Source organism: Erpetoichthys calabaricus, chromosome 3 (genome assembly GCF_900747795.2).
Source record: "Erpetoichthys calabaricus chromosome 3, fErpCal1.3, whole genome shotgun sequence".
In the NCBI taxonomy this organism is placed as follows: domain Eukaryota; kingdom Metazoa; phylum Chordata; class Cladistia; order Polypteriformes; family Polypteridae; genus Erpetoichthys; species Erpetoichthys calabaricus.
This window is the reverse complement of record NC_041396.2, coordinates 262,038,040-262,052,691: the sequence shown is the minus strand read 5'-3', so window position 1 is coordinate 262,052,691 and position 14,652 is coordinate 262,038,040. Positions and strand designations below refer to the sequence as shown.

The following is a 14,652-nucleotide window of genomic DNA, read 5'->3' as shown; positions in this document are numbered from 1 at the left end:
TCTATTCACCATATCACTCCGGTCTTGCAGCAGCTACATTGGCTCCCGATTAAGGTTCGAATTGATTTTAAAATTCTGCTGTTAACATTTAAGGCCATTCATAACCTCACCCCTCCATATCTGTCCAACCTTCTTCATGTTGCCATTCCTTCCCGTAACCATTGATCCTCTTCCTCCATCCATCTGACCATCCCTCTCGCCTGTCTAACCACCACGGGGAGCAGAGCATTCAGCTGTTCTGCTCCCAAGCTCTGGAACTCACTGCCTACTGAGCTTAGAAATATCAAATCATTTTCAACCTTCAAATGTAAACTTAAAACCCATTTGTTTAAAATGTCTGTTTCTCTATGATTAAAGTGGCTTTGTTTGGTTTTAATTTTTATATTTTCTGATGTTTTAAGTTTTGTTTATAATGTGTTTTTTTATTTGTTTGTTCGGTGTCCTTGAGTTCTTAGAAAGATGCCTTATATAAGTAAAATGTAGTATTATTATCATTACAAGTAAGCCCGCGATTCGCTAGCGAATCGGAAATCCTAGAATGGCAATCAGTTTCTGTTCCGTCCGATATGTGGATGGATGACATATCATGGATGGCGGGTGCGTCTGGGGAAATGTCATTTAATGCAATAAGCATATCTGTACTAAAGCGGTTTTGTTTTGTGGAGACGTGAGTCTGTTGCCTTCGCTGACACCGACTGCCTGAACAGGTTGTGTTGTTTGGGGGCCACCTACTGACTCGGGGAAGCCGCTGCGTCTGACTGTGGGGCAAGCGCAATATGCGCCTCGGTGGGAAGCCGCTGCGTGAAGACATATCATGGAGGGTATATGCGGTGGTGTCGGCGGTCGCGTCCGGGCGGCTGTACAACCTGGCGTGCACGCTTTACCTCAGGTGTAGTTCACAGGTCGAGTTTGACTCCTTTTGCAAGCACGTTGTAGGCATGCGCGGCAGGCACCACAGTGTTTTGGGACGCCGTTGCGTTTGACTCTGGACTCTGGGGCGGGCGCCAAACTGAATGACCGTCATGTGATCTACATTACTGGCACAGTGGATTAGAGCAAGTGTAGTTTACAGGTGGCGGGCTTGTTGCAGTGCGCGTGACATCCGGTTTACAACCTTCTCGTTTCTGTGTTTTCTGTGCAGTGCAGCAGTGCGCGTGGGCCTCGATGTGCCCAGCGCCCTGCGTCCATATCCGGTTTACAACCTTCGGTTAGTAAGATGGATTATTTTTATTATTGTGAGGCATGCAGTATTTTAGAAGAAAAATAAAGTGATCGCTGCATTTTGACACTTTAGGGAAATTTCTAATATTGTTTGGAGCAAATCGGATGCTTGTTTACGTGGATGATGTGCTTAGCAAATCGGCTATGGGTGACATCATCCACCAGTGGCTCAGCCCTAATTATAAATAAACTGGTGTCCTTACTGGGTTTTTGAGAAAATAGTCTCAAATACAAATTCAGAAGATTCTGTTTTGCATGCTCTTACAACTCATATGGAAAGGTGTCTTTGGTGATGATTTGTTTAGCATAACTAAATACTAAAATGAAGGAAAAAAATCAATGTTTTCTTCTTGTAAACAAGTAATTGTTCTAAGAAATTTCATCCAAACATTTCACTCCCGCTGAAACAAGCATCAACGCAGCTATACAGAATGAATAGCCAGCTTCTGTTCCTGCATAGAAGTGCATGTATTTTGTGAAAGTGGCCATTCTATACAATGTTAGTAAAAAAGTAAAAGAGGGTTGTCTGTAGATTACACATCTTTATGTAATGTGCTTATCCAATTTAAGATATAAATACCGAGTGATAGCATCCTCAATAGTTAATTGAATATTCTACAGTAGAAGAGAAGGATTTTAGTGTTAAGCCAACACTGAAGCAGTACCAGAACCCCTTGATTACCAGTGGGCATTGTGCAAATTATGTGCTAAACATGGATGAAGTTAGAAGTAATTCATTTTATTGAAACTTCAGGGATGGCACTATTCAGTAAGTGTACATTTTTTAAAAATCATATACAGGTAAAATTCTGTTACAACGAACTGCCAGGGACCTAAAAAATATTTTGTTGTAATGAGATTCTGTATTTGTCACTGTAGTGCTTTCTTTAACTTGAGTTCAGGCATTTGCAATCATTTCAATAGCTTCTTTCACGTTAATTTTAATCTTCTCCTGTCTACAAGTTATGCTGACGAGAATTCTTCTCAGCATTTTCTTGCGATAATACACTCTCAGGTTGTGAATGATGCCCAAAGCCAATGGCTGAAGTAATGCTGTGCAATTGGGTGTGAGGAATTCAACGCGAACATTATCTAAATGCGGAAGCATGTTGTGGGCAGCACAGTTATCAATCAGAAGCCGAATCATCCTTTTCATCTTCTTCATATTGTGAGGTTTCTGAACTCTTTTGGGATCCCCCCCACCCAATGGCAACGTCACACTGAAGTGCATCCCGAAGCGCAATTGCCACATCTGTGTAAGATTGTTTGTCCGTTGCCGGGGCAGGGCAGGCTCGCAGTGAAGCGCCACAGAAGTGAATCCTAAAAGATTGTGGTTGCGCTATAAGTCCCTGTCTTACACCCCAAAACACGAGGCTGAGTCTCCGTACTTTAGCAAAACCAGCTTTATTCAGCTTGAAACAAGAACAGCATGGTTATTTATTGTAGCAGGATCTGCCACTCACCTATAATCAGACACAGCAGTCAGACAAGGTTGTGACCAGGTTAGTGGCCAAGTAATGCTGTTTCCTGCATTTACAATGTTCCTTGCATCACCCATTGAGATCTTTTCTGTTTGCTTCGGTGAAGAGCCACATCAGAGCTGTGAACCTGCTGTTGCCCCAGCAACGGATAAACAGTCTTCCACAGACACGGTGATCGCACTTCAGGAAGCTCTTCGGCTTGTTGTCCAGTTGGGGGAGGTCCCAAGAGAGTTTAGAAACCTCACATTTTCTTGAATGAGTGCCGCATTAATAGGAATGTTTCTTGAACCAGCATCACTGAACCACATAAAAACTGCTTTTTTGGCATCTTCAAATGCAGCAGTTCGCATACATTTGCAACCCAAGATTTTTCTTTTTTTTTCTTTTTTTTTGCTCGGTCTTTCAAGAAAGTTGACAGTGACAATGGTGAAATTCTGAATTCACTGGCAACGTCTTTTTTCTTTTTGTCGCAATTGAGAGCTGCAAAAATGTAAAAGTTTTTTTTTTTTTTTCTAATTTGAACTTATCGTTTTTTCGTGTCTGCCATTTCTATAGGAGGGTGACAATGAGTTAAATTCCAATGGATGTTCTTCAAATGTTGACGAGCAATAAGCAAAAGGTATCACTGAAAACCACAGAAAACAAAAACAGCAAAAAAACAGTACGAGGAAAGTTCGAAGAAAGACATTTTTTTTTTTTACAATGTTTCTGTTTGGGGATCGTTGTGCAAATGTGCACAACTGAGCTGCGATCACAGAACTAACTGCTCTGTGGATGATTCATTCAAGCATTTCAAGGCACTTCGTTGTAATGAAAGTATCTGCTGAATGTACTTCGTAGTAACGAGATTTCTATAGACTCATGTCATATGGGGAAACTGTCGGGACCATAAAAATACTTCGTTGTAATGAAAATTTCGTTGTAAAGATTTTCGTTGTGAAGATATTCGTTGTAACGGAATTTTACCTGTACTTTGAAGTCCCAAAACAACTTGGGCATTAGTGCACAGCCGTACAGTATTTCAAAGTTGTGTACTGTGGTACTCGGATGGGGGTGGTACCCAGCCGGGACACCCAAGAAGACCTCGAGGGGACGGCCACGGGTACAGTGCTGGGAAGCTTGACCCTGTAGGGGTCCGTGGTCACCGCCAGGGGGCACCCCAATACCTGTAGGACCCTGGACCTCAGCACTTCCGCCACACCCGAAAGTGCTGGGGGTAAGACGAGCAGGGACACCCGGAGTGCTTCCGGGGATACAGCCGGCACTTCTCCCACACTGGGGCGTGTTAGTGGGAGATTGCCGAGAACACACCTGGAGCACATCCGGGTGCTTATATATAAAGGGACCGCCTCCCTTCAGAGGGGGACTTGAGTCGGGAGAGAAGAGTGGACGAGGTCTCTGGAGGAGAGAAGGAGGTGGTCTGAAGGCATTGTGTTGGCCAGAACTGTGGGGTATTGTAGTTTGAAGAGAGCATTGTTATAAGACCACAATAAACATGTGTGGGGTACTTACAACATGTCTGCCTGTCTGTGTCCAGGTCATATTCCACAGTACGTTTCTGTAAACTGTCAAGTCAGTTAGAAGCAATACTGGTATTTTTACATACTCAAGGGTGTCTTTCAAATAAATCAGAAGTTTCCTTGTTTTTTCCTCTTTCATTATTAAATTATGAGATTTGCACAGGTATACCCTGAGGCAGGCAGCACATACCAACTGTGTGAATCTACTTCAAGCCATGTACAATGAAAGGCTCATTACATAGCTGAGTATCCACCCATTCTAATGATGTATAGTTGTCTATGATTGGCCATTCATATTACATGCCACAGCTGTGTGTAAAAGAAGGAAATAAATGGCTTCTTTGGGTCATTATGCACAAAACTTGAATCAGATTCTAATCAGTTTTCACTATTGAGAACGGCATGTTTGAAGGACATGCAGGTTAGGTGGATTGGCGATTCTAAATTGGCCCTAGTGTGTGCTTGGTGTGTGGGTGTGTTTGTGTGTGTCCTGCGGTGGGTTGGCACCCTGCCCAGGATTGGTTCCTGCCTTGTGCCCTGTGTTGGCTGGGATTGGCTCCAGCAGACCCCCGTGACCCTGTGTTCGGATTCAGCGGGTTGGAAAATGGATGGATGGATGTTTGAAGGACTTGATGCTACACTTGATTTGTAAGTACAGTGGAACCTCGGGTCACAACCGTAATTCGTTCCAAAACTCTGGTCATAACCCGAAGTAATTTCCCCCATAGGATTGTATGTAAATACAATTAATCCGTTCCAGACCTTACAAACTGTATGTAAATATATATTTTTAAAGATTTTTAAGCACAAAAATAGTTAATTATACCATAGAATGCACAGCGTAATAGTAAACTAAATGTAAAAACATTGAATAACACTGAGAAGACCTTGAACAGAGAAAAGTAACTAACTAATTAAATAATTGCAAGAATTCATGCTATAGCCTTACGATCCACTTGCAGTAAACACTTTTTTTTAATGAGTTTTAAACACAGGGAAAAACATGAACATTTGAAAAATCCGTAATTTAATAAACAACCAAGAAAAGTAACATTGCAACAATGCACGCTACGAACCGATCGCTGTAAACAGAAGTGAAGTGGAGGTTAAAATCCAATAGAAAAAAGTCTTCATTAAATACAAGGTTAAAACAATGCTCGAAGCAGTCTCTTTAAAAAAAACAAGCCTCTCTCTCTCTCTCTCTCTCTCTCTCTCTCTCTCTCTCTCTCTCTCTCTCTCTCTCTCTCTCTCTCTCTCTCTCTCTCTCTCTCTCTCTCTCTCTGTGTGTCTCTGTCTCTCTCTCTCTCTCTCTCTCTCATATATATGTGGAAATCATCAGCTCATACGAACCAGAAGGGAAAGTGGCTTGTTTGTCACCCGAGTGCGTGGTCGTGAACAGATGCAAAAGTTTGGCGAACTTTTTCGTCGTAGCCCGATTTGTATGTGGTCCAAGATGTTCATCACCCAAGGTTCCACTGTACTTCTTTTATTTTAATTTAGTATATGCATTTTTACAGTTCAAGCACTGTTTGTTTATTTACTGTATCTGGAAACACTCTGCTGCATGTTCTCCCTATATTAGTTAACACAGTAGTGCTCTTTCAATTTCTGCTTAGATTATAGGCAGTGTTTCTTAGTGTACCTGTGAATACACTGTACTTGTTTCATGTGAGGACCTCCCCTTCTATTGAATGTCATTGTATCACACCAATCGCATCACTGTCATGAGCACGTGAGAAAAAATAACATTTTGACTAGTGGGTTTTTCATGGTGCAGTTCCTCCTGCCCTGTCATGGATCGACTGTGTGATATTTTTTAGCCCGGTTTTAATCATGCTCGCCCCCTAAGTCAGAATAGAATGCGATTGCAAATGGGAAATAAAATACAGGTGTGGCCTTTATTGGGCGGCTGGAGACATCGGTGGGTTCATGAAGCGAACACTTGGTAAAGCAAGCATAATTAGAAAAGGATAAAAAAAAATTACACAGTTTTGTTGATTCTTTCTGTGGCAGGGGTCAGGCTGGTTATACCGTAAACAAATCTCATGTGCTTGCAACCCAGTGATTGCCACCTAAGACTCAAATGTGTCTCAAAAACACTGGTTTAGGTGAATGTAGTCTGTATGACTTGCTCTGCTCTGAGCGCTTCCGGTTTCCTGCCCTGTGTCCAGTGCTTCCAGCAAGGGGATTGTCCCCTCCCCCATAAACCAACCCTGGAAGAAGCTGGTATGAAAAATTATGCATGTACTTAGTTTATTCCAGATGTGAAATGTAAGAAAAAAGAAATAACAAAGATAAATAAAAAATACTGAACTTCTGTGGGACATCTGCAACAGGTGATGGCAAAGATGTGTGAATTGCAGTACAAAATATAAGCTTTCATTGTGGCTAGTGGTAAACAGATATTGTTTCAAGGACTTCATAATTATAAATTGTTTACTTGTTGCTTCAGAGTGACATATAGCATGTGCACATATATTTTTCCAAAAAAAATGTAACTGCTACTACAATTCTTGTTTTGAGCATTTCTTTAGGTGCAGGAGACTAAATTTTTCCAAACCCTTGTGCCAAACAGTATCCATATTACTAACCGAGAATGCTAAACCGGATGATGGACGCAGGCACATCCGGCAATGGGCCGTAGCTGCAAAAAGACGTACTGCGCAGGCGCAAAAAGAGTCCGCGAGAGTCGGCTGAGGAGCCGAGAAAGTCGGACAAAAGAGGGCGAGAGAGGCGGACAAGACCACAGAAAAAAGGAGTGAGCACAGGAAAAATGGAGAAATGAGGAAACGCAGGCAAAGCACGAAACACATTGCACACGAAACTAGACCCAAAAAAAAAAAAGAGGCTCGCGCACAACAGCAAGGCACCCACCCCCCCCCCCTACGGGCACCGGACGGGACACACACCAAGAGGGGGATTCAACAAGCCCATGGAACACAAAAAAAAGAACACAAAACCACCCCACAGACCCTACAAGCAAGGGACGGGACACACACAAACAGGGCGATTCAACAAGACACAGGAACACAAAAAGAAAGAAGATGCTCCCGCGACAACAATCCTCAACCCCCCATCCCCCCCCCCCACACACACACACACACACACATCCATAAGAAGTGACACCCAAAGCCACATATTCTAAAGTGAACATCAACACCTTCACACTAGACAGCATAGGTGTCAGCATTGGTGGATCTCCTTACAATAAAGCACTATTAACCGTTCAACTGCAGAAAAGGAAACATATTAACAGTGACTGCGATCCTCCTTATTACTTATCCATATTTCGCATGCTGAGAAAGAAACAAGTCATGAATACACGGTCACGGGTACAAAACGAAAAGGAAAGGATAACAGGAACAAACACACGAACACGAAAGAAACAACAAAATAGACGGCTATGCAGCATAGGTGGATCTCATTACAATAAGGCACTATTAACCGTTCAACCGCAGAAAAGGCTCCATATTAACAGTGAGTGCAATAAGGCTCAATATTAACAGTGAGTGCAGTACTCCTTATTACTTATCCATATTTCTAAAAGAAAAAATGACTCGACTCCAAAAACGCAAAGCTCAACTAAAGCTTCTAACTAACGATGTACCTAAAAGTAAAAACTTTATGAACTGCATTAGATCCTACAATAGTTCATTTAATATGCACAAATCTACATCCTAGATCCACATGACGCAAACTATCAATCAAAGTGCTGCATCGCAACAGACACGGATTCAAAACGAAACACCTCCCGTCTCAGACATACGTTAATGGCAGCGAAGGCTACAACTGGCTTCTCACGCAGCACAGGCAAATCGATTACAGCTCCAAAACAACACGTCCCAAATACTACACATACAACAACGCGCCTCTCAAACGGCACAAGCAAAACATACACCAGGAAAATTCATTCGGATTAATGAATGTCATTTGCAATCATTGTCATTCAGTTCACTTCCCTGAAGAAACAACTGGCAATACAAGTTATACATTTACACGTTGTTGTCAAAAGGGTCAAATTAGACTGCCTTCTTTACATTCATATACTGAATATCTACAGAAGCTTATAACTGACGATGTACCTGAAAGTGAAATCTTTATCAACTACATTAGATCCTACAAATCGGAATCCACTATGAACATTAACGGTAGCACTGCACGTGACATCCGTCTTGAAAAAATGTTGTTTATTGATGAATGTTCAATGGCATGAACAAACGTTTATGAATAATAATATTCGATTTGGAGGAAAGGTACTTTTATGAGGAGGAGATTTTAGACAGTGATTAGCTATTCTTCCAGATGCCATGCACTCAGCTATTGTTCAGTGCACCTTAAAATACGCAGACAATTGGCATTGCTTTCAAAAGATACAGTTAGTAAAAAAGATACGATGTCCAGAACCAAATCATAACAATTGCTTATTACAACTGAGAGATGGTACACTCACCAATACAGATGGACTTCAGCCACATATTATTACAATTCCTCAAACCTTTATCTGCGACGACTTAGTTACAGAGAGATTTGGAACAGCAATCTCATTAGACCAAATGCCCCTTTTAACACAACGCACTATATTATGTCCAAAAAATATTAATGTGGAAAACATAAATACCCAAGTCATTCCATTACTTCCTGGAAAGACACAACTCTTTCTAAGCTCTGACAAACTTGACTCTGATCACAACAATAACCATCTTAAATGACCTTACAAGTTCTGAGCTGGAATTACCTTTTACACTTAAACGGCGTGTACAAAGAAATTTTCAAATAAACCTTTCCACTGTGCCACACACTTTATTGTTTGCTTTCTATTTGCATCATCTACACCGTCACACTATTCTATATCTCATTCATACATCACGCTCTTTGTCATTCCCAACACCAGGGGTTGGCGAGCGAAGCGAGCAGGGGGCGGAGCCCCCTAGTAACTTTCTAATGCTGTGGGATGTGACTTTGTGGTCAAAATTTAACATCTTATTAAAGAAAAAAACATCCTCTAACAGGACAATTCAGTAATCAGGAGAGAAAAGCTGTTCATTGTATCTTTTAATTACTCCTCAGCAAAATGCCTTGGGGGGAGCATTCTTCAAAAGCATTCTGTTACAGCATGGTCCAAGAAAACAAAGAATAGAGATTCATTTTATAAACTACTGAATTTACATACAGTATCAATCAATGCATACATTGGTTCGTTAGTTTACACCCAAATGATTTATATAAAATAAAAGTACAGTGGAACCTCGGTTTGCGAGCATAATTCATTCCGGAAACGTGCTCGCAGTCCAAAGCACTTCGTATATCAAAGATAATTTCCCCATAAGAAATAATGGAAACTCAGATGATTCGTTCCACAGCCGAAAACTATTCATATAAAAATGATTAATACAAAATATAAAGTAAAAATACATACCCTGTAAAAGAAATTAACCTGTACTTTACCTTTGAAAAGAATCATGTCTGGTGTGAGTGAGTTTCTAAACTCTTGTGGGATTCCACCCAATGGAACGACACACGCACCGCGTGTCGTCCCAAAGCAATCGCAGTCTCCCAGCGCTGTAGCAGTTCACTGTAAAAGCGAATCCGAAAAGATCATGGACATGCTATAAGTGCCTGCCGGTCGATGGATGATACAAGGAACATTATAAATGCACAGGGCACAGTACTACATGGGCACGACCCTGCCTGACTGCTGTGTCTGTGTATAGGAGAGTGGCAGATCCCACTACAATAAATAACCGTGCTGTTGTTGTTTCAAGCTGAATAAAGCTGGTGTTGCTAAAGTACTGAGACTCCGCTTTGTGTTTTGGGGTGCAAGACGGGACTTGCACATCACAGCACACACAGACACAGTTGCAATGCTGTAGTAAACAGTATACACTCGTACGGATGTTGACTATTTGAGTGAGGCACGCCGACTCAGACGGAGAATAGGAGACGATTGCCCACAATCCTGCAGAGAGAAGAACCATCAGCTCATTTGTGATCACATGACGCTCAGCAGACAAAGCGTATACATACTACTCGTATTGCAAGACCTCGCTCATTTATCAAGTCAAAATGTATTAAAAATTTTAGCTCGTCTTGCAAAACACTCATAAATCAAATTACTCGCAAACCGAGGTTCCACTGTATGTTATTTTATATTCTCATTCCTCTTATACCTTTGAGTTGCGCCAGCACCCTTGAAATTTCTGTGCATATAACAATTCTCATTTATAGGACATCTGCTGATTTCTTAGTCATCCTTCAGGACATTTTGTATATTACGTCAACCTTTCTTCTGGTACATTATTTACTTGACCATCTCAGTATTTTTCCTAAACCAATTGTTATATTTCAGTATACATTTTGTTGTTCATTTGACCTTTATCTGGTTTCCTGGTGTGCCTGAACAGGTTTCTGACATATATTAAGCCTTTATGCTATTTCTTTAAGATGAATGCTATATTACCCTAAAATGATTCTTCCACAACATCTGAACTTGGAACAATGATAGTTGAAAGATTGGGGCACAAAGGATAATTTATTTCAGGGTTGTGCATCTTATGCTGCAAAATCAATTTTTTGGAGAGAAATCCCTAAAGTGCCACATTTTGTTTGTTGTATTTTATATAGTTGATTTTAGTGTAACAAATGTTTTTATTTGTATACTTTCTACTCACTTCTCTACAGCCAGTCGCAGCTCCTTTATTACATGAGCAGAGTAGTAGCTGGTATTGAATTTGGGAACAATAATGCCAAAGACCCATTAGTGACAACAGCTGTTCAAATGAGAATGTTCCCTCCAGTACTAAAGTTTTTTTTTTCTCCTGAGAGAGTGCTGGAGGCTGCAAAGTAATTTTATTTTTTTGTAAGCTGACCACCTTTTGGATTCATCACCTTGTGCATTTTCATCCAGTACAGTTCTTGTTGCTGTCTGCTACTGCATTCTGCTAATTGCTTATTTGATACTGACTTTTTGTTTTAGTTGAAAGACTTGGTCCTGAATTTTAGTGTCCGTTCACTTTGATGCTCATACACTTGTATACATTTGGACAACCTCTTCTTTAATTTAGAAAACATCTGCTTTATCAACTCTGGTGAAACAGAAAATTAAATAAGGATAAGATGCATCAATATCTACAAGCTTAGTTTAATTTAACTGGTGGTAGGCCCACAAAATCATTAGCCCTGGGACCTCTTTTTCAAAATTTGCTTAGACTCTAGAAATTGCATAAACCATTTCTTACACAAAAATTGTGATTTATAAAACTCATTTTTGGTGTTGGCATTTTAGTTACTTCAAGTGGCAGGATAATGAAGTGAACAGAAAATCTTGTTTAATTGCATATTTCAATGATGTGTCAGTCACATTCTAATGTCCGTACATCCATCCTCTAAACCTGTAATGGAACAAGAATTGCATAATTTGTACATGATGGTTTCTGTTATGTAGGCTCAAATTCAGCACATAACCCCAAGAGAGTGGCTGTAGAATGTCTCAGTTATGTCACGTGAATTGATGTACAAAGCATTAATAGCATTTAAATGACAGAAAAAGTTTGTCTACATATTTTAATTATGACAAAATAGAAATGTGCCTGTTTTAAGAGGTTAAGAGAATGTATGCATTCTTTATAAAGTTCCATAAGTAATTAATAAGAATGGTCTTATTTGCAGTTTTACCACTACGCCATTATAAACTCTCGTTAACCAGACACAATCATGGGTTGTTAGGGGGATGTTTACCAGAAGTTGTGCCGTTCTGACATCTCTAACCACTGTAGTGCTAATTACTGATTAACATGTTTTGCCAACAGTGTCTTTCAAGCATGTTAACGAGGAATGTAATGTATAAATGACATTCAAGTTGAAATGACCTCTGACAAGCTAAATCAGAAACCGTGAAGTAACCTGTAATTGAAACCATACAGAGTATTCCACTGGCCAAGTTTTTGGTGATGTGCACGTTAGAGTTGCTTTGAACAGGACGGATTATACTATTCATTGATCCAGTCATCCTCTAAACCCGCTTATCCAGGGCAAGAGCAGCTGCAGCCTATCCTAGCAAGCCTTGGGTGTAGGCAGGGACCACCTTTGGACTGGGCATCAGCACATCTCAGGGAGTGTGTTTTTTTTTTTTTTGTATGTATGTATGTATTATTTTAGTATAGAGTCAAAACAAGGTTTTATACATATTCCAGTAAAGCTGCCAACTTGTACATGGTGACTTCATATGAGCTATAATTAAAGATAGTCATTGTGGAAAGCAATGTACTGTCAGTGTGTACTGTGTGTTCATCTTTTGTTTTGTTGCTGCTTATTTGGTACATAAAGTATTGCAGGTTGATTTTATATTGGTACATATGCACATCCATCCATCCATTCATTATCCAACCCGCTATATCCTAATTACAGTGTCATGGGTGTCTGCTGGAGCCAATCCCAGCCAACAAATGGCGCAAGGCAGGAAACAAACCCCAGGCAGAGCGCCAGCCCGCCGCAGACATATGCACATATATAGGGATATTGAATTTGGCTATTGGTTTATGGATGTTGATATGTCATTTGATGCCTGCTGTATATTGTACTACATTCTTAATTGTCACTGCATATTGAATGTTTCAGCCAACAGGGAATATAATCCATTGTACTGTGCTTGGGTGAAGTGATAGTAAAATTAATTAAATTGTCTGTTTTCATAGAAAAAATGCTGCTTTCATTCTGGAGCTGTGCACCATTTTTGGACAAAGCCAGACTATTACAGCATTCTAAAGTGTCCCATCTGTTATATTAACTATTGTTTTTTCTTGCTTTCTAATGGAAGTATCCCAACTACTATTCTTCTATTGCTTTATATTCTTTCAACCAATAGTATTACTATTTTGTGGTACAATCTGCAAATATATAAATTCAATTTGTAGATTTAGTACTATGGCATCTGTAGTCAAAAATACTGCACCAAATTTTGTTACACGTCATAAATGTCTTTATTTCTGTTTATTTGTTTATTTTCATACAGGGCTATCTTGTGGATGCGAAACCACTGAATGCTTGTGCACAACTGCAGCCACCCCCTACCAGTAACGACACAAGCAAATTTATCGTTCTTATCCAGAGAAATGAATGCAACTTTGACATCAAGGTAAATTCTTGGGTCCTGTCGTAATCTCTGTCTTAATACATGAGTCAAACAAGTAAAAATGTTTAATTTCAATATTCTGGTAAGAATTTATATTTTGACGTTTTCATGTCTTTGATTTAATCAACCCCTCCTTGAACTGCCATCTTATTGTGGTGGAGGGGTTTGCGTGTCCCAGTGATCCTAGGAGCTCTGTTGTCCATCGCTTTATGCCCCTGGTAGGGCCACCCAAGGCAAACTGGTCCTAGGTGAGGGATGAGACAAAGAGCGGTTCAATAAACCTCCAATGATGAATCAAACCGGATGCGGGTTACCGGGGCCCCCCCCCCTCTGGAGCCAGGCCTGGAGGTGGGGCTCGATGGCGAGCGCCTGGTGGCTGGGCCTGCACCAATGGGGCTCAGCCGGGCACAGCCCGAAGAAGCAACGTGGGTCCCCCTTCCCATGGGCTCACCACCTATGGGAGGGTTCAAGGAGGTCGGGTGCAGTGTGAGTTGGGTGGTGGCCGAAGGCGGGGGACCTTGGCAGTCCGATCCTCGGCTACATAAGCTGGCTCTTGGGATGTGGAATGTCACCTCTCTGAAGGGGAAGGAGCCTGAGCTAGTACGCAAGGTCGAGAGGTTCCGGCTAGATATAGTTGGGCTCACCTCAATGCACAGCTTGGACTCTGGAACCAATCTCCTCTGGAGTTGCCCCCAGTGAGAGGCGCCGAGCGGGTGTGGGCATACTTATTGCCCCCCAACTTGGAGATTGTTCATTGCGGTTTACCCCAGTGGATGAGAGGGTAGCCTCCCTCCGCCTTCGGGTGGGGGGACGGGCCCTAACTGTTGTTTCTGCGTATGCACCGAACAGCAGTTTGGAGTACCCACCCTTTTTGGAGTCCCTGGAGGGGGTGCTAGAGGGCATACCTTCTGGAGACTCCCTCATTCTGCTGGGAGACTTCAATGCTCATGTGGGCAATGACAGTGAGACCTGGAAGGGTGTGATTGGGCCCCCCCGATCTGAACCCGAGTGGAGTTTTGTTATTGGACTTCTGCGCTTGTCACGGTTTGTCCATAACGAACACCATGTTCAAGCATAGGGGTGTTCATATGTGCACTTGGCACCAGGACACCCTAGGCCTCAGTTCGATGATCGACTTTGTGGTTGTGTCGTCGGACCTGCAGCCACATGTCTTGGACACTCGGGTGAAGAGAGGGACGGAGCTGTCAACTGATCACCACCTGGTGGTGAGTTGGCTTTGATGGTGGGGAAGGATGTCGGTCAGGCCTGGTAGACCAAAACGTGTTGTGAGGGACTGCTGGGA

The 14,652-nt window shown here is 41.6% G+C and overlaps 1 protein-coding gene across 3 annotated transcripts in view; it reads left to right on the top strand.

Annotated features, from left to right (window-relative positions):
• The window catches only part of rnf167 (ring finger protein 167), a 99,863-nt gene that overhangs the window by 51,292 nt on the left and 33,919 nt on the right, over nt 1-14,652 (top strand). For all 3 annotated transcript variants that reach the window (XM_028798167.2, XM_028798165.2, XM_051924086.1), the window contains one exon: nt 13,230-13,352. In XM_028798167.2, the coding sequence (XP_028654000.2) occupies nt 13,230-13,352 (123 nt within the window). The remainder of the gene's footprint in view (nt 1-13,229; nt 13,353-14,652) is intronic.